Source organism: Terrapene carolina, unplaced genomic scaffold, assembly GCF_002925995.2.
Source record: "Terrapene carolina triunguis isolate 2854851 unplaced genomic scaffold, T_m_triunguis-2.0 Scaffold926, whole genome shotgun sequence".
Classification (NCBI taxonomy): domain Eukaryota; kingdom Metazoa; phylum Chordata; order Testudines; family Emydidae; genus Terrapene; species Terrapene triunguis.
In genome coordinates this window covers 4,030,660-4,054,745 of record NW_020665277.1, presented here as the reverse complement: position 1 = coordinate 4,054,745, position 24,086 = coordinate 4,030,660, and the positions used below count along the sequence as shown (strand labels likewise).

Sequence of the window (24,086 nt, the reverse complement as noted above, 5' to 3'; positions counted from 1 at the left end):
GCCCCCGAGAAAGAGAACTGTGGCAATCAGGCTTTTATTCCGGCTCTCAGAGTAATACAGCGAGCCAGGGATATCTGCCAGGAATTGCTCCCAGTCAGTGTGACATGCTGCTTCGTTTTAGTCCCCTGCCCTGTACGTCAGTGTGTGCGTGTTCACGCTCAGCTGGGTCTGGGAGCAATTGGTTACCTGCAAACGGATGTAACGTTATGCAAACGTGTCCAAAATGGAAAGAAAATGTTTAGCCAGAACATCAGCATGTGAATATTAAAGAACTGTACTGAGACGAGTCGGTTTATTTAGCAGCCCGAAAGGATTCCCAACTCCAGGTGCCATTATTCCAACATATCAAGGCCAGCTTGCTCAGCAGGTGTTGCCAATTAGCAGGCAGGACGAAGTCTGCTGCCTGTACCCGTGTGGCACTCCCAGCCAAGTCCATGGGAGTTTAACAGATCTAACGGCTCACAGGATACAATGGAAGTGGCCTGTGGTAGAGCAGACCACAGCGCAATCTTGTTCAAACCTGCATGAACACGTATGGCCTGACTCAAATGAAATGGCCTGTAAATGGCTATGGATAGTGGAGGTGGGATTATATTCCTTTGTCCTGTGTGTGCATCCAGGGACAGTCTTGCAGTGTCAGACGCTCCCTAGCCCTGAGCACTTTACACTCTAAATAGATTAACTTCTCAGAAGGCCTCAGTTTTCATACTGGTTCAAGACACAGCTGGTATGCAACAGCCATCAGCCTCCTTCACATCTGCTTTTAGACTGGGGTTGCTAATGACAGCAGTTAGCAGTACTATAATTAGTGACCACTGAAAGTGACAAGGAGTCTGGTGGCACCTTAAAGACTAACAGATTTATTTGGGCATAAGCTTTCGTGGGTAAAAACCTCACTTCTTCAGAATGTCTGGAAAAGTTGGGTTTTTACCCACGAAAGCTTATGCCCAGATAAATCTGTTAGTCTTTAAGGTGCCACCAGACTCCTTGTTGTTTTTGTAGATACAGACTAACATGGCTACCCCGACACTGAAAGTGGTGTTGAAACAGAACAGCAGCCAGATGTCACCCTCACAGCTGGACTGTCTAGGATTAAATTTGCAGTGTTTTAGCCACGTTGGTTCCAGGATATTAGAGACAAGGTGGGTGAGGTAATATATTTTATTGGACTAACTTCTTCAGATCTGTAGAAGAGTCCATGTAGCTCGAAAGCTTGTCTCTTTTACCAACAGAAATTGGTCCAATAAAAGGCACCACCCACCTGATCTTTCTAGGATTAGATTATTCATCTGCACTATCGGAAGCTGTCTATGAGGTAGAAAATGACAACTGATAGAATTCCTCCTCTGAGTAGAAGATTGTTACATTCTGATTTCCAGGGCCAGCAAGTACCCCAAGCCAGCATCAGGGAAGGTTGCCACAAAACTCAGATTCTTCCACTACTACCAGAATGTTTCAAAAGGAGTGGTGTTTGTGGAGAGGGCACCTCCTCCTTGATCATGTCCAGAGAGCAAGTGTTGATCTCCGGCTCATGCCATTGCAATGGCGATGCCAGAGAGTCATGTAGGAGCAAAGCTAGTTTAAGAGGTGGAGAAAGTCAGACTTTTGGTGGTATGTACTACTGCTCCCAAGGCCAACCAGGGCCAGAGCAGTGCAGGGCACAAGGCCCAGCACAGCGCTAAGGAACAGATAGTACTGCACAACGGAGGCTCCTCTGATCAACATACAGTACAGTAGTGGTAGGTTACAAGATGGGCCTAAGCACATCTCATCCCACCTGTTCCGCAATGCAGACCCTGAATCTTCCTCACTACTGTGATTGCCCTGTATTTCCACCAAAAGACTGCCTCAGTACGGAGTCTTCTCTTGCAATGAGGATAGTAGTATAAATACCCTCCCGCATTCTCTCGAGGTAGCAATGGCCCATACTCACCACGCTAGCAGTTATAGGCAATAGGATGCATAGAACTGGAAAGAGCTGTCCCCTCTCCTGGAGCTGGTTACTGTGAAAGTGTCTTATCAGAGCAGCTTAAACTGTCTGATGGATCTGCTGTTAATGTGACTCCCCTACTAGGCATCAATGACATCTGAAAATGTCCTGCGTGGCCCGACATTCATATGCCCCCTTCCATCAGGATTTACCTCAGTCTGATCAGCACTGCAGAGCTAACAGTAACACCAAAGCGGAGAGTGAGCCAGCCCAAGCACACCTCTCCCTAGGAGCAGGTACCTCACAACCAGTGTAGGGAAAGCAATTGCACATTCTGTGCATTTTAAATCCTGGCCTGACAAAGTCAATGTCAAATCTCTGCTGGAAATATGGCTCCAGCGGCGTCATCCAACTAGGCAAGCCAGGAATGCAATGAGGCAGAACAGAATCCAGAAGTTGTTTCCCTTGCTCACACTTCACCTCCCATGGCCGTAGCCTGTTCTGGAACAGCAACCCAAGGGTGCCAGCCTCTCTCCAACTGCTGCCAGTGCTCAATACCACAGTGGATGGAGCAAAAATCACCACAGTGCACCTATTATGGACTCCCTCTCCCCCACCCCATAAAACCCTACTGGGTGGATTTAAATAGTCCAGATTCAATGACAAGAGGCACAATATTATGAAACTAGGCTTCTCCTGTTGTGAAAAATTTGTGCAGTTCAGAGCCACGAGTACTGGAGGGACAATTCAGCCCACCCCCCTCACCACAATTTAGATCCAAGTGGGCGACAGAATTAGACACAGAACAGTATAGCGTCTTCCATTCTGTTACTGTACAATTAAAGCCCACGCTACATTCATTACAGCAGTTGGCTAGGAGCCAGTGTTGGCTCCTAAATTCAGACACACAGACTTTCAAAACTGCTTTTTTCCCAGAAGAGCCAAGCCCCCATACAGCCCATTAAAGTTAGGGGATGTCTAAGTACTCAGCACTTCTGGAAAAAGCCACTGCCGTAAGTCCCTGTAGCAGCCTCACTTCAGGTATCCAGATTTGAAAATTTTAGCTCAAAAAGCCATTCCTGAGTGAGTGGCCAAGACACTGACATAAGACCAATACGAAGTGAAGACAGGACAGGAAACAATTAGTTTGTTTTAAAACAGCCACTGAAATAAAACACGAATTAGTCTGTCTTATCACAAACACAATGCTGGAGCTTCAAGCCTCATCTTGAAAGCTCTTTTCAATGTGAAATTATGCCAGAAGCAACATAACTCTTCCCCAAGAGAAACTAGTTTCTACACCTAGAAAGCAGATTTTAGTTAGCCTAAACATTGATGTAAATTTCACACCACATTAAATAGTTTTCCACATTCACTGGAGTTGGGAAGAATCAGGCAAGCAGGCCTAGACTTAGACAGCATTTGATTACTCCTCTCTCCAGCAAGGCCAGTCACCCCACCTTCGGGGAGACGGAAGTGGCTTTTAGTTTAGTATGATATGCATAGCAGACCAAGCAGTTTCCTTTCCAGGGGCCCCTTGGGACACTTCTCTCCCCATGCTCCCTCCACGCCAGGGGATGAGGTCTTGATATTTATTTGGTAGTTCTCTCAGGCTAGAAGGATCACAGAGTAGTTACACTGTTTTGTTTCGAGCCACTGAATGGGTAGCTGTATGACCATGAGAAAAAATAGTGCTCCATTGAGCATAACTCTAGACATGTAGGAACAGAAGGACCTTTGTGAAACTTACTTTAATAAATGGGCAAATAAAAGGTTCCTGGCATCAGAGGTCACTTTAAAATGTACTGTAACTTACACTGAAAAGTCACCATGAACTGGGAAGGAAGACAGAGCTGAGCACGAGGCCTTCCTTCAGGAAGAATAGCTCAGTGGTTTGAGCATTGGCCTGCTAAACCCAGGGTTGAGAGTTCAATCCTTGAGGGGGTGAAAATCTGTCTGGAGATTGGTCCTGCTTTGAGCAGGGGGTTGGACTAGATGATCTCCTGAGGTCCCTTCCAACCCTGACATTCTATGATCTAAGAACTGGAAGGGAAAGGCACAGCCTGCTCTATCTATATGGGCAAAGATGCCTACTGGGGTTTAATGAGTAATGGCAATTCTGGACTGGTGAGTAGGGACCCGGGGTATGGGGTGGAGCTGCTTCTGCCTTCCCCAAGGGGGATAAAGCTGGGGAGCAGAGAGCTGGCTCACTGAAATCCTTTGTAAAGAGCGCTATTAGATCTCCTTATCCGTCTGCAAACCCACTTTCCTTCCCAGGATGGTTAAGCATGGCAGGGCTTATTTCAGTGCAATGGAGTTCACTTACAATGCTAGATACAGGGAGTGACCGGGTAAAAGGACAACAGGTAACTGACAAGCCTTGGACAAGTTGTGAACTTCTGACATATTTAAATTGTTATGGCTAATTAAAGTTGATAAATTCATTTTTAAATTGGTCAAGAGACATTTTACAGAAAGGGGAGACAATTCAAGGCTTTTGCTGCATCTACCGGTAGTGTACTGCAGCAGCTAATTTTCTATTGAACATGCACAGAATATGCTAGTTGCAATTTACTGCAGGCATTTGGGGTGAGGAGAAAAGAAGAGGGCTGCACGTTTAGGGAGGTCACATTGCCAAAGTAGCAGCTCTGCTCCCCTGTATACAAATTTCCTCTCATAACTACTCTCTTCATGAAATGCGTGGCTTGGCAGGTGGGAAAGTCATTTTCAAGACGACTGGCAGACTTAGCCCTCAAGCTAGCAGAGGTGCCAGGTATATTTTTCAAACTCTGGTGCCCATACAGCCTTCGATTAAACATCCACCTCACAGGTCACGTCAGCATCTCTGGTATTAATGATGAAAGAGGCATACAGCCTCCGGCACTATTTTATTAAAGGAGTAACTCTCCAAAATGGCAGTACCAAAATAACTGTTTAGTCAAACTCTGAACATTCTGCTGCAGAGGTTCCTAACCTGAGCTGATCGGAGAACCCTTCGCTTTCAGTTCAAAAGTTTCTAGATTTCATAGTTGCAAAGAAAAGCTTAGTTCCCTTTTGGGAGGTTAACTGATGCAATACAGTCTTCCTGGGTCTGCAGACACCCTGAAACAACAGCTGAGCTCCATTTATCTCTGTGTTAGCACTAAACCTGACCACACTACATGTCAGCATTACCATTAATCATTTTAGCAGATGAGACAGGAAAGAGGTGGGAGCACAGCATACAGGGTGTGCAGGGGGCGGTGGGAATTACTGCCAGGAAGGAGATACGGAAGGTGACAGAGGGTAAAGGTAGAGAAATGAGGAGCACAGGGAAGGAAAAGAAATAAAGGGCAGATGTAAAAACACATAAAATGGAGCTTGTTTTCCTATTGAGTGACCGTGACTAAGGTACTGGCCATAAATGGTAATGGCTACAAGTTTATGTACTGCATGAAGGTCATTCTGACCCTTATCTTTGTGTAAGTTTCCCACCACTATCAGTGGATGTACTGCTCTGGCCTGAGTAGACTCTTAAGTTTACACCTTGCCCTCTGGACAATAATTCAGTCCTTCCAAGAGATGAGGTTTGTCCTCCCTGATCTGGTTCTTGCATATTGGTTGAGGATGTGGGGCTCCTCTACTCCCAATAAGTGACACCCCTCCAGTGCCAGGTCTACTTTACAGATGCAAGGGTACAGAGATAGTCTCATGTATAAATCCTTACCTGTAATAGCGCGACTGCAAGTAAGTGGAGCACACGGCTTTAGATACATGGCTGGCTGAGCCAAAGTCTATGACCTTCACTCTGTAGGGCTGGCGGATGGGATCCACCAGCATGATGTTTTCTGGTTTCAAATCAGCATGTATCAGACCCAGGCTCTTTAGCTTCATCAAGGCAGTGGCCACCTGCTGCAGAATTGGCCGGATGTATTTTAGGGGCAGTGGGCTGAACTTGTTTTGTTTTAAGAAGTCGTACAAGTTCTGTTCTAGCATCTCAAACACAAGGCATGTGTGGTTCTTGTGCTGAAAGCACTCATAAGAGCGAACAAAGTTATACTCGTCAGCATTCTCGCTGCTCAAGCGAGAGAGGATGCTCACTTCTATCTGGCCTTGTCTAGCATAGGAGGGATGGTTCTTCAGGATTTTGATAGCTACAATCTCCTTTGTGCTGCGTTTCCAGCACTTTGCCACCTGCCCAAACGTTCCTCGGCCCAGAAACTCCAAGACCTCATAGCTGTTTGTCATGGAGCATAGAATCTCATGCTGGACCAGCTGGTAATCCCCTTCACCACTGGAGCTGCTACTTTTAGTGGTTACAGTGGTGGTAGTGGCCGCAGCACCCACCGCAGGTCTGTTTTGCAGCATTAGAGGTGGATGTTCCTCAATTATCTGCACGCTACCGTTGCTGTCGACCTCCTCACTTTTCCTTTTCAATCCACATTTCTGGTATGGTTCCAGTAAAGAAACGTTGCTCCTGTGTGTGAAGGTCTGGCTGTTCTGGAAGGACGTTGTTGCACCGCTGCCTGTACTGTCTGCAGCTGTAACCACAATATGCTCAACCGAAGGAGCAGGGAGAAGGAGGTTCTGATCGTAAGCAGGGATGCTGAAATTCGCTACCTGGCGAGAGGAGCTTGCTTGCCCTTGAGCAGCTGGGAGGGTTTTGCTGCGGGTATAATACTTGTCACTACTGCTCTGTCCTGAAACATCCCAGCCAGAGGGCTCCACTTTTAGTTTCTTGGCACTGCAGAAGGCACTCGACGATACTGACGGAGGGGAGAACACCTGCAGCTGTGAGGCCATACCTGAAATGAGAAGAGAACGATCTGATTAGTAATGGCCGCATAATAGCAGGTCAAGAATCAAGGAAATCCTCAGTTTGCACAGCAAACCAAGATCATATTAGTCTTTCTACGCACCCTATTGAGCTAGAGACCCTTCACCACATGACCCATGTCAGCATGGAAGGCAACAAGGTTTCTTTTCTAATAGCTGCTCCCACAGCTGCCACCCAGGCCTTCCTGGGGGCTGGAGTGAACATTTACCAGCCTCACCTGCCAAGCACTGACACTGACCTTGCTGTGGGCAATGCAGAAAAGCCCCAGCTCCTCACTTGCCTTGCCCAACGTTAAGGGGATCCTATTGAAAGAGAGGACTAAGGGCTGGGAGGAGGGGAATCTGCAGAGCTAATTCGGCTTACTCCTGTGTATTTAACCACACTTTCCCCACAGGTTTCAGAACAGCATTAAGAAACAATGCGGGGAAAATCTAAAATAAACAAGGAAAGAAGATTGCAAATGAGAGCACTCTTGCAGGTCTGGTGTATGAAGCTGGCCAGGAACTTGGCATGTCTGTAATACAGACTTATCTGTATCTCCACACCCTGAGGTGCCACAACATAACCAAACACCGGTAGAAATGAAGGCCTTCAAACTATCAGTTTGATTTATTTGCCTCAGAAGGTTTAAAGAGCATTTAATTAAACATACATAAGAGTCCTAGGGCTAGTCAAAGGGTCCCATCCTTCAAGAGCACCATCAATCCCCACTAACTTCAGTTGGAAATGGGGCACTCAGCACCTGCCAGGATCAGCTCCAAAGAGAATCACAGCACACGATGACTGGGGAAATAAGGAAGGGTGACAATACAGCAGCTGCTTACCGATTCCCGAGAAGAGGGCGTCCACTCACCAGTAAACAGGGAATGGAATTTAGATGGGGAGACTGTCCAGTTTACAAACTGAAAAGTCAGTGCTTAGCAAATGGGAAACCCTGTATGTCACATTATGCCCAAAATACAGATTCCCTCTGTTCTACATTATGGGAGGGTTGACAACTGAAAAAAGCTAAGAAACTCCTTTCTCAAATCCTCTGTTAGGCTTTGTGCAGAGACACAAGCCAAATCTCCTTTCTTTGCATTCCAAGGAAAATACTAAGTTTGGGTCTTCAGAGCTGCCTAATAAGCCACTCATTTTACTGAGTGACAAGTCAGAACATCATCCACCTTGTCTCTCTACTGTCAGAACCTAACCACAAATTCTCAGTATTAATACACATTAGAGTGGGGGGAATAGATACAAAGTCTGCAATTCATAACTGAATCTGAGTCTCTTGGGGATGACACAATACAATATTCTATAGAAGATTCCCCAGAAGTCTGAAAGGTAATACTGTCAGTATAATGACCTAGACAGACAATAATGTAACCGTTCTGGGGAAGGTATTTTGTCTATACTTGCATTTTAGGTGCTGGTGCAATCTATTTAAAAAAAAAAACATCAAGTAGGCATGCAAACTATTAGCTAGGTGTCCCTGCCAATGGAACAATCACCAGTAGCAAGAGATGAGTAAATCCACCTTACTACTTAAAGAAAATAAAATCCTACTTGCATTAAGATGAATGACATATCTATGAGAAGTGTCTTATGACCAGTCCCTGTTTTCTAGGATCAGGACCACCAACTCATTCCAGATGGTAATGCCTTCCAATCATTACTGACCCAGACCAGACCAGTGACCCGAAGATGCAGCTGGAAGACGTATTCTAAACTAAAAAGAACAGGAGTACTTGTGGCACCTTAGAGACTAACAAAAGTATTCTAAACTGTCATTTTCTTTGAGTGATGGACACAGTCTTTTTAAAAAAATAGTCTCCTTTCCTAAATTTCATTTAGGCGCCAGTCTAGAACTTTGTTCCATTTTCATTAAAAATTAATTGGGCAAAAACAAGGCACCCTCTCTAGCCTAGTGGTTTGGATGGTCACCTAGCATATAGGGACTTCTGGTTCAATTCCCCTGCTAGGAAGGGATTTGAACAGTAATCTCCTGCCTCACCAAGTGAATTACCTAAATGCTGGGCTATGAGATAGTCTGCTATGGGGCACTTGAAGCTGTTCCACTTTAATCAAATACTAATTGGGCCAATGCAAGAATCAAACATAAGAACTCCTCTCTAGTGCAGTGGTCAGGGTACTCACCTAGAAAGTGGGAGATGCTGGTTCAAGTCCTGTGCCTGCCTCCCTAAGAAAGGGTTTGAACACGGATGGCCTACCTAGCCACTGGACCATAGAGGGAGTCTAATCCTTTAGCTGGCCCATAGAAATCTCTTACTGAAGTGAAACAGCTTCAACAGCCTTCTCTCCACCCCCATCTGTATAGCCCCAGTACAGACTAGGCAAAGTGGGGAATCAAACCAGAATCTCCCACATCAAAGAAACTGCACTATGCATACAGATTACTGTGTGAGGGGCCACTTGGCACAGAACAGTTGTTTACATATTCAGAGTGTACACTTTAAATGGAGTGGGGCTTTCACAATCTGAAATCACGGCCGTATCCTCACTGGGAGTGCTTTACCCCCGCCTACTATACCAGCAAAGTGCTCCGAGCATGGACGAAGCTATACCAGCAAAGCTTTGTACCAATAGAATAGGACCATTCTCCACGAGCAAAATAAGCGAGACCTGTAAAAAGTAGTAAAACTGCATCTACTCTAGAGGCTTCTGCTGGCACCACTATGCCAGTCAGGGTCACTCCTTTGCCAGCCTGAACACCACGGCCGTGCCAGCAGACATTTATACCGGCCTATTTCTAGGGAGCACTGTGAGCTTTGGTGCTAAATTATATTTTAAGAAAAGTGGGTTTACACAGCAATACTATCATAGCTTCCTTATTCTCATGTTCTGAAGCATTTCTAATCCCAGCAAATTCTAAATTAGGAACTCCCCAACCCCATTTTAAAAAAGTCAAATGTAGCCTACAAAACAGCTTCTTTGATTTAGAGTTACAGATACTTCTATCTTATTAACCTTAAAATTGAATGAACCAAGACCAGTTATTCCCAATCAGCTTTTAAAGATAAAATTAGAGGCTTTGAGATATTTATAAAGTGTTGTTTTTTTTTTAACTGATTCAGTGGAATAACTGAATGGTGTCTCTTGAATAATTGTCAGAGTTTTGTTCCTCCAAATGAGCGATTATTTTTGGCTGTCTCGGGTTTTGGTTTGTACGGCAAACTAATCTGAACCGAAAGCAAACACAGCTTAGGAAGTGTATGTGGTACGTAGACAAAGAACACAGGCAGCAATCCTGCCCACTCGTAGCTGCTTGCTCTGCTCAATAAACAGCCTTTAACAGACGCTTAAAGCTCTCGCTGTTGTATTTCACAAAGCCTCCCCCCGCGCCGGGGACAACACGGGCCTCCCCCCGCCCAGGCAGTTACACAAGGCGGATCCCGGAGCGCAGACAAACCTGAGCGGCCCGGCCCGGCTGTTCCGCAGCGCCCAGGCCCGGCCCGGCCCGGCTGTTTCGCAGCGCCCAGGCCCGGCCCGGCCCGGCGCACAAGCGGGGCAGGGCCGCGCGAAGCACGATACGCGGGCCGGGCGGGGAGCCGCTCCCGCGGGAGCTCCGGGCTGTCGGGGGCAGGCCCGGCCCGAGCAGGCCGCAAGGCCCGGGCGCACTCACCGCTGGTGGGGGGTCTCAGCCGCGGGCTGGAGCTGCCGGGGGGACACGAGGGGATACGGGGCCCCGGAGCGGGCGCATCATAGCCCCGGAGCGGCCGCCGGTCCAGGCCCGCCCCGCCCGGGGGGAGCCTCCAGGCCGCTCCGCCGCCGCCAGGCCCCGCCTCGCCCCACGGCCCGGCCTGGCCCGGCTCCCCCCGCTCCGCGCCCCCGCCGCTCGCCGGACCCCGGTTCCCGTCAGCCCGCTCCGGCTCCGGCTCCCGCTGCGCTCCGGGCCCTCGGCTGCCTACGCCAGACTGAGCCAGCCGAGCCCCGAACGCGGCCCAGCCCCGGAACAGCCGAGCGCCGAGGCATTGAACCAGGGTCACGTGACGGCTCGGCCCATCGCCATCAAGGTTACCGAGGCGGAAGCGAGGCGCCTCCGTGGTGCTACTGAGGCGGAAGCATCCCCAAGACGCAAGCGGCTTTGGCCGAGGACGCTAGGACGGACCCTTGCGGGCTTCCGTCCTTTCCTCCAGCCGCGCTGTGCCTGACACAGCAGTGAGTGTGCCCCTAGTGGCCAGAGCCCTGGCGCCCTGAGCCCCGCCCCCCGGGGGAAGGACCCGGGCAGGCGCGCTGGGCCTGGCCGTGTTGCCATGGGAACGTGGCCCCTGCCCGGCTCTCCCGCTCCAGCAGGCCCCGGAGCAAGGCCAGGTAAGCGCGGCGCTGCTCCGCTCCCTGAGCCCAGCGGGCGGCTGTTGGTGTTTCCTCACCTCAGACTCTGCCCCTGCCCAGCGAGAGGCGCAGCCACAGGTCAGCCCGTCTCCAGGGGCCTCCCCGGCTCCTTCCACAGCCCTGATCTTCGCCAGGCCCCTGCCCCCCTGGGTAGTACAGACCCCCCCCGACCCCCTGCCCCACCCCCGGGCAGTACAGACCCCTCCCCGCCCCACCCCCGGGCAGTACAGACCCCCCGGACCCCCTGCCCCACCCCCTGGCAGTACAGCCCCCCCGGACCCCCTGCCCCACCCCCGGGCAGTACAGACCCCCCACCCCAACCCCGGGCACATTGGTTCTTCCAACTGTCACCTCACTGCAGAGTCCGTGTGAAACAAAAGATGCTTCATTTGGAGGGAAATTCTCTAGTGAATTGTGGGTGCGGGACTGCCGTGTGAACTCCCTGTGTCTTTGTCTAGAATGCAATGAAGGGAGAGAGAAAAGGGTTCTGATTGTCAGGGTCTCCGGATGGGCATCTCTTGGGAAGAAATTCACTTAAAAGCCTGCCTAGGATCATGCTCATGCCTTGAAGTTAACAGGGGTAAGTTCACTCTTCTCAGAAACAACTTGTGATTTCGGTGGGTTTTGAATCTGGTCCTTGGTACAGTGGTTAGAGTACTCTAACACTGGATTGAGCCCTAGTGTGGATGCAAGTTTATCAGTCCCAAAGTGTTGGCTAGCCACACAGCTTGTTTTCCTTTTTAAACCAGACTAAATGTTCATGCTGATATCGCTGCAGCCACACTGGGCTTGGGGGAAGAGCTTATGGAGCCGGGTGTTGCTTCGTTAACTGCACTGGACTAGTTAACGTGGCCCTGTTTTTGAGTGTAGACAAGCCCTTAACTGAGCTGTTTTTCACCATGGTGCCCATCACACCAGGAATCAGAAGTCTTGTGATTTGTTTTCTGCGGTGATGGTTTGCACCTCATTACAGTGGAGCAATAACACAAACGGAATTTTGTACAGCCCTTTTTCCCCCGTGAAGAAGGAAAGCTTGGTGCAGGCTTATCTGTGGTGCCACACCAGGGTTGGGGGATGAGCTAGCAGTGCATGTTGTGGTCAAGGGTTCCTCACCTACGGGCCTCCAATAAGGAGTAGACGTTAATAAGCAAAGTCCACTAAAATCCACCCATCTAGGGAGTGTGGCTTGAAACCTGCGCTAGCATAACAAGGAACTGAGTAGAGTGTAGAGGCCCTGGAGCTTGGGGAGGCCACCCATGCCCAGCCACTTTTAAGCACGTGTTGGGGTTGCCACCTACTCCTGGCTGGGCTGGTTTTTCTACTGCCTTTCTGGTTGCAATATATCCCTGGCAAATTGCAACTGTAAGCTGCAGGTATGCACGGCCGCACTGGGGAGTCATACAGCAATCTCCCTACTCTGGCACACAGGCCACATGGCCAGGAGCACGGGCAGCATGGCATCCGGGGCCCACTTTAAGTGCTGGGCCCCCAAGGTGCCAAAACTGCAGCAGCTGAGGTTCCTGCTCCTCTTGGCACCGGGATCTTGGCAGCAGGCTGGCCGGGCCCAAGGCTCAGCAGCAGGGGGGTAAGGAGTGGGATGGGGGTGGGAGGCAGAGGCAGTGGGGGGCTGAGGCTCCTGGGAGTGCATGGGTCATGAGGGGAAGGCAGGGGCTCCTGTTTCTAGGGGACCACAGGGAGCTTCTCTCTCAAGTGTTGAGGGAGGCTCCTGGGAGCGGGTGGGTGTGGGGGCTCATGGGAAGGCAAAGAGCCTTGAACCCAGCTCCCTGCCTGCAATGCGCCTGTGGGGGGGGGGGGTCAGGCTGCTAAGTAGGAAAGAGGTGGGTCTTAAATAGCATCTTCAGCCAATCCATTGTGAAGCAGACAGTGCGTGTGCTCTATGGAGTAGAGCCATGCCCTCCCCAAACCCTGTCCCCCACCCTTTACATTGCACATTGCAGCCCTTGCCCCTTGTGGTGCAAATTCCGAGACGTTTGCTTCTGGGGCTCCAAGAATTCAGCCTGCCCCAAAATCAGCTCCTTATCCTTGTCCAAGTGCACTAAAATCCACAGGTCTGAAAACTGCTTGAAAACCTGGTATGCTGGCATGGTGTAGCGCGTGGTGCAAAGCTGTCACTTGGGCAAGGGGAGCCTCAGGCCTACTTATTACACCTCTACCCCGATATAACGCGACCCGATATAACACAAATTTGGATATAACGCAGTAAAGCAGCGCTCCGGAAGATCAAAGCAAGTTCGATATAACGCGGTTTCACCTATAACACGGTAAGATTTTTTGGCTCCCGAGGACAGCGTTATATCGGTGTAGAGGTGTATGTCCCCCCCGAACCATTCCCAGTGGTTCTGGCCAGAGCTAGGGGTTAAGGTTGCTTTGCATGTCCCTTGACTCTCTAGTGCCTAGTTTACAGAGGTTTAAGTCTAGCGGCTCTCCACATTCTGGAAGGGCACAAAGCAGCACTGGGCAACCTTAACTCTGCCTTAATGAAGGCTGGGGCTGAGGGGGTGCTAGTCTTTTGATTAAGGGGGTTTGAGATTTAGGAAATACCAATTGGCATTTTGATTCTTTGTCACTAACAAAATCACACTGTGACGTCTTTGTGGCAGAACTGTGTCCTGCGGGGCAGAATGGGGGCGCTGTTTCTATGGTCCACGTTTCTTCACTTGTGCAACCAGTACCAGAGTAAGATTTTATGGTGCATGCTATATCTAGGACCCGAGCCAACTCCTACCAAAGTCCACGGGAGTCTCGCCATTGATTTCAATGGGCTCTGGCTTGATCTCTTAACGAGGTGAGTTCAGTGTTCCTTGAAAGATGGACCCATGGAAACCCACCTTACTGCTGCTTCCTGCTCTGCTCTCTTGCAATTCTGAATCTCCTCCGTGTCTACAGTGAAGGACACAATGCCCCAGCCTCACATGAGCAGCCAGGAGGCTATGTGAAAAGGAAGCGACTCCACTTTATCTCCTGCAGAGTGTTTTGCACCCCCCATTCACTGGCAATAATGACTGGAAACCACAGACTGGGTCACAAATGGCACCTTGTGCACCGTGACTGTCACCAGCAGAGGCTGTATGCGACATGAAAATATTCTCATCGGCTTGTCAGCTGTCTGCAGAGGCCTGGACTTTCTAGTTAGGGACCAGTGGGCTCACTGTGCAGCAAGATTTGTCCCGACTAGTCACTTGTCACTGCAGGACTGTACGTGCTGTGGCTGGCACCTGGTCTATTGTAAAGTGAAACTGGATAAGAATCAGGTTTTGAAGACCGTGGCGACTTCCTCAGAGAAATCCCCAGGCCTGACTGAGCCAGCCAGAGATGCACCCAACACTTATCAAACAGAGAACCTTAGACAGCCCGTGGTTTATAGGAGGTTCTAAATGCTCCTCTTTAGTGATAACTATGAAGGTGACTAAGAAATGCCTTTAACTGCGTGTAGCATTATTTGCTCAATGCAGATTTGAAAGTGGAGGCTCAGATTCAAGAAATGACATAAAAGGGAGAATTTCTGCTTTAAGTTAGTTCAACTTGATCGTGAACCTATGACAAGTTGTACAGGAAATGATGTAAAGTCCCTGAATCAGTGTTACCTGCGAAGGTGGGGAGTGGGATTCTTCCGGTTTCACAAGCTTTGTATCCAGAATAGAAAAAAAAGAATCTGTGTTACAGCAACATTCAGTAATGATACACCAATGAGAGCCAAGTGGGTAGTGTAGCTGGAGCTGAAGTGTTTCCAGCCCTATACTGTGAAAAGTGGTGGTAAAAATGCTCTATCTACACCAGTGTCTCTGTTGTATCACCAGCAGAGCTGCATCCTGTGTGTTTTCCTTCCCTGACTCAGCTCCAGTGTATTAAGGCAGAGTGCAGAGGCATTTTTAATACCACTGTGACATACCCAGGGTACAATCCAGACTAATAAGTAGCTGCGTCACGCCTGCCCTCTAACCCAGGCTGCCCTTTACACTGCCTTGCTGCTGTAGCCTCCAGTCTGGAGTGCTCACAAAGAGCCTGCAAGTCACTCCCAGCCACGTCTGTGTGCTGCAGCCAGCCAGCCACACCTTGGCTCTCACCAACCTGGGTTATACTGCACGGTGACCCCAACTCACTCCCAGGCTTAACTTTTCCCCCAGAAATGTACGTCCTGTACTGCCCAGCCCTCTCCTGGACAATGCAAGTGTATATAAAGTCCATCATTTCATCAATAGAAATATGCACCCATCTTGTTACCCCCAACAGCATTTCCCAGACACTTTGATTTAAACCCACTGGATCAGATCAAACAATAAAACAAGTTTATTAACTACAAAGAGAGAGATTTTAAGTGAGTACAATTAACGAGGTAGTAAATGTCAGAAATGGTTACAAGAAAAACAAGCTAAAACACAACTTAAACTGTGTTAAATTCAAAGCAAAGCTTTCTCATTGCATGCTCTCAGCAGTTCTTACTGACCCAACTTCTTGGGCCAGTGGCTGTTTCCTTTGTCCCTTTTGGTGCAGTGAACTGATGAAGAGAGAGTGTGTGTATGTGTGTCAGGAGACAAGGAGTCTCATTCGGGGAAGGATGTTGGCTGCCGTTTTTCCTCACCTGTTGGAGATTCTTTCGTTGCCCTTCCTTCTTGATGAGCCTGTTTATAGCGTATGTGCAAGTTAAGCAGAGCACATGTTCCTTTATTTGAGACAGACCTGTTTGCCAACCACTGTTTGGAACATGTGTTAACACCATACGGTGGAATCTTATAACTTCACAAACAGTGTTGCCACACACAATTTATCAGGTCAATAATGACCAGCAAATTATAAGTTTTCAAATTATACAAATCTTTGTATAAAGGTTATGACAATAGAATGTAGGGTGTGGACAGGGGTTATGGAGTCTCACAACCATGCTGAACGTAGGCAACACCAAACACATGCCATAGCATGGTCCTAACACCCTCTAGTCCTGTTCTCACTGGCTGGCTAACCCATTTTGGCCTGATGAAGTTCTGAGTCACATTTAAAACCTCTTCAGGAAGTGGCTCAGGACCCAGATGGGAAGGGTAGAGAGGGACGAGTTTATCTTAAAGGATCCATGGCTGCTGCAGATCTTATTGGATGCACTATTTTACATCTGTTCTTAGAACCAAAGTCTGGCACTGAACAAAAACACTGACCCAGGAACCTATCCTTGCAACAAAGCCCGATGCCAACTCTGTCCACATATCTATTCAAGTGACATCATCATAGGACCTAATCACATCAGCCATGTCATCAGGGGCTCGTTCACCTGCACATCTACCAATGTGATATGTGCCAGCAATGCCCCTCTGCCATGTACATTGGCCAAACCGGACAGTCTCTACGCAAAAGAATTAATGGACACAAATCTGACATCAGGAATCCTAACATTCAAAAACCAGTAGGAGAACACTTTATCCTGTCTGGTCATTCAGTGACAGACATGCGGGTGGCAATTTTGCAACAGAAAAGCATCAAAAACAGACTCCAGCGAGAAACTGCTGAGCTGGAATTGATATGCAAACTAGATACAATCAGCTTAGGCTTGAATAGAGACTGGGAATGGCTGAGCCATTACAAACATTGAATCTATCTCCCCATGTAAGTATTTTCACACTTATCAAACTGTCTGTACTGGGTTATCTTGATTATCACTTCAAAAGTTTTTTTCTCTTACTTAATTGGCCTCTCAGAGTTGGTAAGACAACTCCCACCTTTTCATGCTCTCTGTATGTGTATATATATCTCCTCAATATATGTTCCATTCTATGCATCCAAAGAAGTGGGCTGTAGCCCACAAAAGCTTATGCTCAAATAAATTTGTTAGTCTCTAAGGTGCCACAAGTACTCCTGTTCTTTTTGCGGATACAGACTAACACGGCTGCTACTCTGAAACCTGTATTAAATTGTTTGTTTAAAACTTATACTGTATTTCCCTGGAACCTAACCTCCTCATTTACATTATTAAAGCGTGGCAGTGCTTTAACACTGCCAGTGTAGACAAGCCCTAAGTGAAGCATGCATGGCCATGTGACTTGCCCATATGATTCCAAATACCATCTTGTTCCCTGTAATTTTCCACAGTGAGAACAGTGGGTTTCCCTTCACTTGGCAGAAGCTATAAAAGGCCCTGGAAACACCTCCATTTTGCCTCTTTTCTGCTCAAACCTCTGGACTATGGATTTATACTAATGGGAGCATTCTAACCAAGGGACTGCCTACTTTCCAACTATTTGGAAGCAACCAGAGACTTAACAAGCCAGCAGTTTATTCCATCACTGCTACAAGCCTGATCCAAGAACTTTGCAATTGTTGTATGTATTTGATTCCTTTAACCAATTTTAACTCTCACCTTTCTTTCTTTCTTTTATAAATAAACCTTTAGATTTTAAAGACTAAAGAATTGGCAATAGCATGCTTATTGGAGAAGATGTGAGTTATATATTGACCTGGGTATGTGGCTGGTCCTTTGGGATCAGAAGAACCCTTTTGTTTGATGAAATTAGTTTCAAATAACCACTCATCTTTAAATCTGGTGTCTGGGTGTAGAATCCAGGACAGGAATACCTAAGGAGGCTGCACTTGTGACTTCTTGTTAGCCAATGTGGTGAGACAGAAGTTTATTTTGTTGCTGGTTTGGTACCTCTCATGGAAGAGTTTTGGGGTGTGTTAGCCCTTTTTCCCAGCAGCTTGCCCTGAATTTGGTATTCTCAGTTGTGACCCACGGAGGCACGGTGACAGGCCCTCCCCAGAGCGGCAGCTGTCGCACAGAAAAAGGCATCTTGGAGTCCAACAGAAGCAGAAACACACATCTGGCACCCTGGGAAGCACTTGAATGTGCCTCACGCACAGGCAGCCTTGTGGCTGAGATCTCCCTCACTTCTATCATTATTCAGACTCTCCTGCAAAATTTTATTGCCCTTTAGACCTGTGGGAGAGGCTTTAGGTCCCCCTGCTCCTATGTAATTTAAGATGTCCACTGAAATGGCAGGAAATACCTTTTATGTTCCAGTAGCAGAACCCAGAGTTTCCGCTGCAGCTTCTCACTGTGTTCAGCCGCTGGGAGCAGACACTCAGCCTGTAGGACGGTCACTGGGTTTGGGTGGGGGAAAGAAGTGGGTTAACTTTCTGAAGAGTAAGACAGCGATAGCACTTGGCTGAGTCATTAACCCAGGGGTCGGTCTAGTTTATTTATTACTGCAGGGGACTAACAGCCAGGGCTGTAAACCTGAGGGCCGGATCCTTGCGATTGTTCAAACCATACTGGTCATTTACAGCAAATGGCAGAAGAGAACTACACAGCTACTCAGAAAAGCAGGGACATGTCTAGCGGTTAGAACAGGAGCCTGGAAAATGGGACTCCTCTCTACACACCCCTCCTCCAATATTCCACGTGGCATCCCTGCCCCTACCACTCCATGCCGGGGGACAGTGACACCCACAGCTTGGCGCCAGCTGAGCGTCACCATGGTGTTTCCGGGATATAGACGACATTATGGGATGGAAAAAGTTGCATGCTCCCAGTCACCCGTGCGTGACTCATTTCAGCCCTACCATGCATTGTCAAACCCCCAAAAGACAGGGCACTGGATAGCGGCCAGATGCACACTGGGTGCAAAGAAACACACCTACCGATGGTGCACTCACCGTGTATTGACACAAGGACTCCTGGTGAGCACGTGCGGCACCGACACAAGGAGCCAAGCGTGCATGCAGACAAGCAGCACACGTTCTGCAGCGGCTTTATGCTGATGTGACTTGTGCCTGCAGCAGTTTGTAGTGTAGCTGTGCCATCGGTTTTCATTTAAAAGAAAAAAAATCTCTGGCCCTCATAGTTGTGAAGAAAATCTTGTAACCCTGTCGTGTACCTGGGTGTAGCCAGTGCATCAAGGTCTGCTTGAGCCTTCGATTAGCTTGAGACAGTAGCTCTGCCGTGTGACCCACCCTGCTCGGCTCCAGGGGCAGGATGAACGCAGCTGCCTGGCGGACAATTGAAACATGTCATTGTTACCTGTTCCACTGCTGAGCGAAGCCTGTCCTGAAAGGCGGGCAGTCAACACAAACTCCCATTCTGGTGCCCCAAGGGGATGGTGCATGGGAGCCATCACCCAAAACTGACCTGTGGAGCTGCAAGGCCGTGGGAGTATGGGAGTGTGAGCCCCACCAAGGGGCAGCCGATTCCATCAAACTCAGCGCTTCACCTGAACCTCTCTCACCTGAGGGTCCTGCCTGAGCAGGAAGGGCCTGATCTGCATTGTCCTGGCTCTAGAGTTGTGTCTGCTGAGCCTCCGTCCGAAGGAGGCTGCCTGCAGGCTCGGGCAGATGTCATCCCACTGCCTCCATGGGTCACGGGCTCAAGTTTTTCTTCAGAACCATGAGAGCAAGTTTTGGTTTTTAGATGAAGGCTGAATTCAGCCACCACCACATGCCTCGCACCTGTGGTCCAACACACATAATCTAGCGCTAGCCAGGTGCGCATCCAAACCCCACTGCAGTGAGGCCTGCAGAACCCATGCAAACGTGGCTGACGTGCGGGGGTGCCTCCGGGATGGCACATGGGAGAGTTATGCCACTGTTTGTTGCCCTGCTCTGTCACAGGGCTGATCACAGCAAGCCCCTTCCATCTTAGCATGGCCTGCGGCCCAGAGAGATGGGGAGCCAGTTGTGATGGGAAGGGCCTGTGTGTACCACATGGTGGGACCATACCCTGCATGGAGCTACAATCTGCCTCATTTAGTGCAGGTTAGGTGCAGCCCTCAAGGCCCCAAGGAAATTTCTGGGCAGCCTCTGGGTGGGCTGAGTTCGGTGCTCGTAATCCAGCTCGCAGACATCACAGGCTGACGTGGGTCGCAGTCTCCAGTGACTCCAGCGCAGACTCTGAGCCGCACCCCTACGGGCGGCTGGCAAGGGAGGGATCAGACCCATCCTGGTGAGGTCCCTCCTTGGACATCTGAGCTCCCTGGCAGACACAGCACTAGTCATAAACCTTACTTGGTTTTTAATGCTCCTGCCAAGCCCCGTCTGAAAGAACACCGCGTAGCCAGGGTTCTGCAGCACGCACACCTGGAAACACCACGCTGACGCTCAGCTGGCACCACGAGGATCACGGGGCTTGGTTAGCTGAACAACCGGAGATTATCCAGCAGTACTCAGGCTGCTTGCAGCTTTGTGCCTCCCCAAGAACGACAGGAAGTCAGGACGGGACAGATTGATTATACCAGCTCCACGACAGCAGCACAGGAGCCAGATTTTTTCAGCTTGGTTTATTTGAGTTTTGTATAAATAACACTCTTAACCCAGACACAGCGATTCACGAGATGCTCCTCAGGCACCAGGGAGGGAAGGCCAGTGCTGCAGCCTCCTTCTGTACAGCCAGGAGCAACCAGACAACAAAATTAGAGGAGGTCCTGGGAGGGCTCCCAGTGGCTCTGAAGGACACACCTTTCCCTGGCATCCAGTGGGTGTGTCAGTGCCCACGGCAGGGTATTTTCTGGGCAGACAGCCATTCCGCTGAGAGCCCTCACTGCACTCGTACGGGGGGTCAATGTGGGGGTGGCAGCAAAGCCCTTTCGCCAGGGGACAGCCTGTCTGGGACCTCAACCCTACTGGGCTAAGAGTAGCTCCCTAAAAACCTGAAGGCTGCCCCCTCCCCCGCACCCCACCCGCTGCTGGCACAGGCACAAAGCAGCAGGTCAAACACTCATCTAGGTAAACTACAAAGGTGCCACCTGCCCAAGCAGGTACAAGTAAAGGAAATGCCCACAGAGGGTCAGCTGAGCTAAGCTGTCCCTAAATCCCACCCCAAGGAGAGCGAAGCTGGTTATGTCCAGCTCCGCAGAACCGAAAGGTGGCGATCGCTTCCTTCAGAGTCTAGCTTAACCCAGCAAGAGAGTGAGCACGTTCTCATCTCGGCCGGCTGCATGGCTAACACTGGCTGCACTGAAAGAGCCACAGACTCCGTGAGTTTTAACCCAGCGAAGGTGCCTGGAGTTTGCACACTGCCGGGGGCTGTCGCTCTGGTCTGACTCACTGATATGGGGCACAAGGATCAGGGGCTGGAGGGAGAAGAAACAACAGTTCACAAATGAACGTAGACACTCCAAACAATGCAACAAACTGCACCAGAGACCCAAGTCCTTGGAATTCACAGAATTCCTCCTGTCCCAGTTCGTGACACAAGAGAGCATTTACAGCTCCAACCACAAGCTGGCCCAATCAGGATGGGACGGCAGCTGTGTCGCCCGGGAGAGCTTCCCACAAGTCTGTGATGTTAGTGTCTCTAAATACAGCCTGACAGTGATTCAGAGAGGCCTGAAAGCTCTTCACTTCACTGTCTCTTTAAAACAACCTCCCAAGCCCCTAGGATAGCTGAGCACACACCAGTCCCTGTCAGCAGCTAGGAATGCAAACAGCAAGGGGGAGAGGATGGGGCTCTTGAACTTCCTTCTTCATGGGAACATGAATGCAGAGTCAGCCCTGGCAGCTCACGCCCCCTGCGGCTCACCTCCCAGGAACCATTCCAATCCCCTTTGCCATAAGGTGCAGCGAACAGCGTCCTCCTGGGATCTGCGTTTGCGTGAGTGCCAGGGTGACACCCCAGGACAAGGACAAGGTCACAGATAGTACTTGGGAGTCACCCTCATACTGTGGCCAGTAATGACACAACAAACTTGCAATTTTAGAATGCACAACAAACCAACAAAAAGAGAATCTAGGAGCTGCTGCAAACTCTGCCATTCTCCTCTCAGGCAACGGAAGGGAAGCTTTCAGCGTAAAGCCCCGAGCTGGGCCATCTCCTGTCGGCTGGCTCAGAGCAGCCCTGGCAGACAGCACACACTGACACAACACTTGGGAGAACAGGACCTTTGCTGCTGTTAGGGCCCCTCCTCTCTCCTGAAATAGTTTTCGATCTGCCGGTCAAAGCTCTCCGCAGAGTATTGCTTTAGGGTGTTTAATGGAGCAATCAAATACTCCTCCGCAAGCCCACAGGCAACATGACTGCTGGCCACAGGGGGCCAGCTGGCCAGGGTGACACGGTCACCAGCTGCTCCTGGGGGAAGAAATTCCTCAGTCTGCAGGCAGGTTAAACTCTGTTTGTGTGAGGGGAAAGCGGCCTTCTTCTGCACAGAGGCCAGTGTTAAGGGGGCCCAGTCCCGCAGGGGAGGCTGGCATGGGCTGGCGTGGGAGGCGTGTTTCTTTCCTGTTTGCCAGAATAAAGAACTCGTGTGTGACCGTGCTGTGCCCTCTGTGCTGCTTTGGGACGTCCGGGCACCGGTGTCCTTGGGTGGCAGTGGCTGCGTTCTGGCAGGTGTCTGTGTATTGGGCTGTGCTGAAAAAAGCTGCCTCTGGGCACCATGCAGCCGGCATAACTCCACTTTGATTCCCTTTCTCTCTCCCCTGCAACACATACCTTGCACACGGGTGTTGGGGTCCCTAGGCTGCTCTGAGGAGCTCTGCTGGCCAATCGTCACATCCCCGAAATGCTCCAGCCAGTCCGTACATTTCTCTGGGGATGCAAAGGAGTCCTTCGTAGGCACAGGCTGCTGGGTGGCTCTTTGCTGCTCCCTGCTCTCTCTCAGCTGTGTGAACTTCTGCCCAGACTCTGGAATCCCAGGCTCAGGTGACGCCTTGTGGTTGGAGCTCAGGTATTTCTCCAAGTACGGCAGGCACACGTTTCTCTTGACAATTGGAACTATGGAGCAGGGCTTCAGCCACTGTACAAACTCCAGCAGCTCCGAAAAGGAGGAGTGGTCTGAATAGGGCACGAGGTGAACGCTGGGGTGGGGGATCTTCACTGGGCGGCTGGTGGGGAGAATGGCAATGGTGGGGCGCTGCTGGTTCCAGCTGATCATGGCTTCCCAGCAGATTTCAGAGATGTCCACACCGTGGATCCAGCCAGCCCCCTCCTCAGCAGTGAAGACGTCCACCAGGCCCAGCACTTTCATCTGCTCCAGTCTCTTGGGACTCACCACAATCCAGGTCTGAAACTCTAAGGCCAAGTCCACCAAGAGCGACTCTTTGCCCAGGCTGTAGACCCCTGGGAAGGAGCAAACAAGGGGGCTCAGGAACTCAGACCTAAACAGCATTTTGCAAAGGCAGCAAGAAGGGGCCATTACCAGGATGCGGGTGAGCGGCGTGGGGCCTATAGGTTACTGGGCCCAGCACCCAGGAAGAGACAGGCCCTGTCCTGCCAATCTACGCTGGAGGGGGAAGGAAAACCACCACCTGCCCCACGCAGCACACCTCAAAGGAATGAAAATTAGCTACATCTGTCCTCTGAGCCAGTCAAAATGCACAACCCAGGTGCAGCGAGCTGCTGTACCTCTCCCACCGCGTGTCCCCTCCTAATGCGATTCCCTCCCATCAGGCACTGAGTGCCCCAGAAAGACAGTCAGTCCCTGGCTCTGGAACCAGCCCCACTCACATGCCGTGATGCCTACTCACCAATCTTGACCTCGTGATCTGGGTGGGCCTTGATCAGCTCTTTGATCTGTTGGGTGGCCTGCTGGCGGGAGGGCAGGTCGCCCAGGGGGTCGCAGTTTGTGTTGTCCAAGTAGAGGACGTCAATTCGTTTCTGGTTCCTTAGCACCGGTTCCTGCAGCATGGTGGGAGTGTAACGAAAGTCACCTGGCACAAGACAAAACACCAAACACATAGAACTGTGGGAGCACAGCCTGGTGGTCCACGCGCTACTACGGCAGAGATCTGGCTTAGAGCCTCTGCCTGCCAAGGCCTCACCGCCTGCTCGCTTAGCCCTGGGCTGCCACCTGAATGATTCAGGTTTGATTCCTGGCCTGGTGAGTGACCTGTATTTCTCCTCAAGGGGCGGTGCTGGCGGGACTCCCCTTCCGAGCCCCTAAACCCCAAGACAGGAGGCAGGGTCCGGGGTGTGCGGGAAAGGTCAGGGGTGACCTGTGGTAGAAGCACAGGGCTCTGGCAGGGACTCTAGAACAAAACACGCCCAGAGCTGGGCAGGAAGGCAAAGGGGGTCTC

At 50.1% G+C, this 24,086-nt stretch overlaps 2 protein-coding genes across 4 annotated transcripts in view; both read right to left on the bottom strand.

Moving 5' to 3' along the window:
* HIPK1 (homeodomain interacting protein kinase 1) overlaps positions 1 to 6,714 on the bottom strand; it is a 30,274-nt gene extending 23,560 nt beyond the window's left edge. Inside the window, exon 1 of the mRNA XM_029913808.1 lies at positions 5,637 to 6,714. Within this exon, the coding sequence (XP_029769668.1) occupies positions 5,637 to 6,712 (1,076 nt within the window). The 5' untranslated portion in view covers positions 6,713 to 6,714. The remainder of the gene's footprint in view (positions 1 to 5,636) is intronic.
* Positions 6,715 to 15,411: 8,697 nt separating this feature from the next.
* DCLRE1B (DNA cross-link repair 1B) lies at positions 15,412 to 23,998 on the bottom strand. 3 transcript variants are annotated; one of them, XR_003370252.2, is made up of 3 exons: positions 23,538 to 23,998; positions 18,092 to 23,130; positions 15,412 to 15,721 (listed from the first exon to the last, which is right to left on the bottom strand). XR_003370252.2 is itself a non-coding variant. In XM_026661140.2 (2 exons), exons 1-2 carry the CDS (start codon positions 23,746 to 23,748, stop codon positions 21,968 to 21,970), a joined length of 1,374 nt encoding a protein of 457 aa, XP_026516925.1. In that variant the 5' UTR covers positions 23,749 to 23,998; the 3' UTR covers positions 17,446 to 21,967. The 3 variants fall into 3 exon arrangements, 1 of the variants encoding a protein (XP_026516925.1); XR_003370254.2 differs by lacking the exon at positions 15,412 to 15,721 and having other exon boundaries at positions 17,446 to 18,185; positions 18,962 to 23,130; XM_026661140.2 differs by lacking the exon at positions 15,412 to 15,721 and having other exon boundaries at positions 17,446 to 23,130.
* Positions 23,999 to 24,086: the final 88 nt, after the last annotated feature.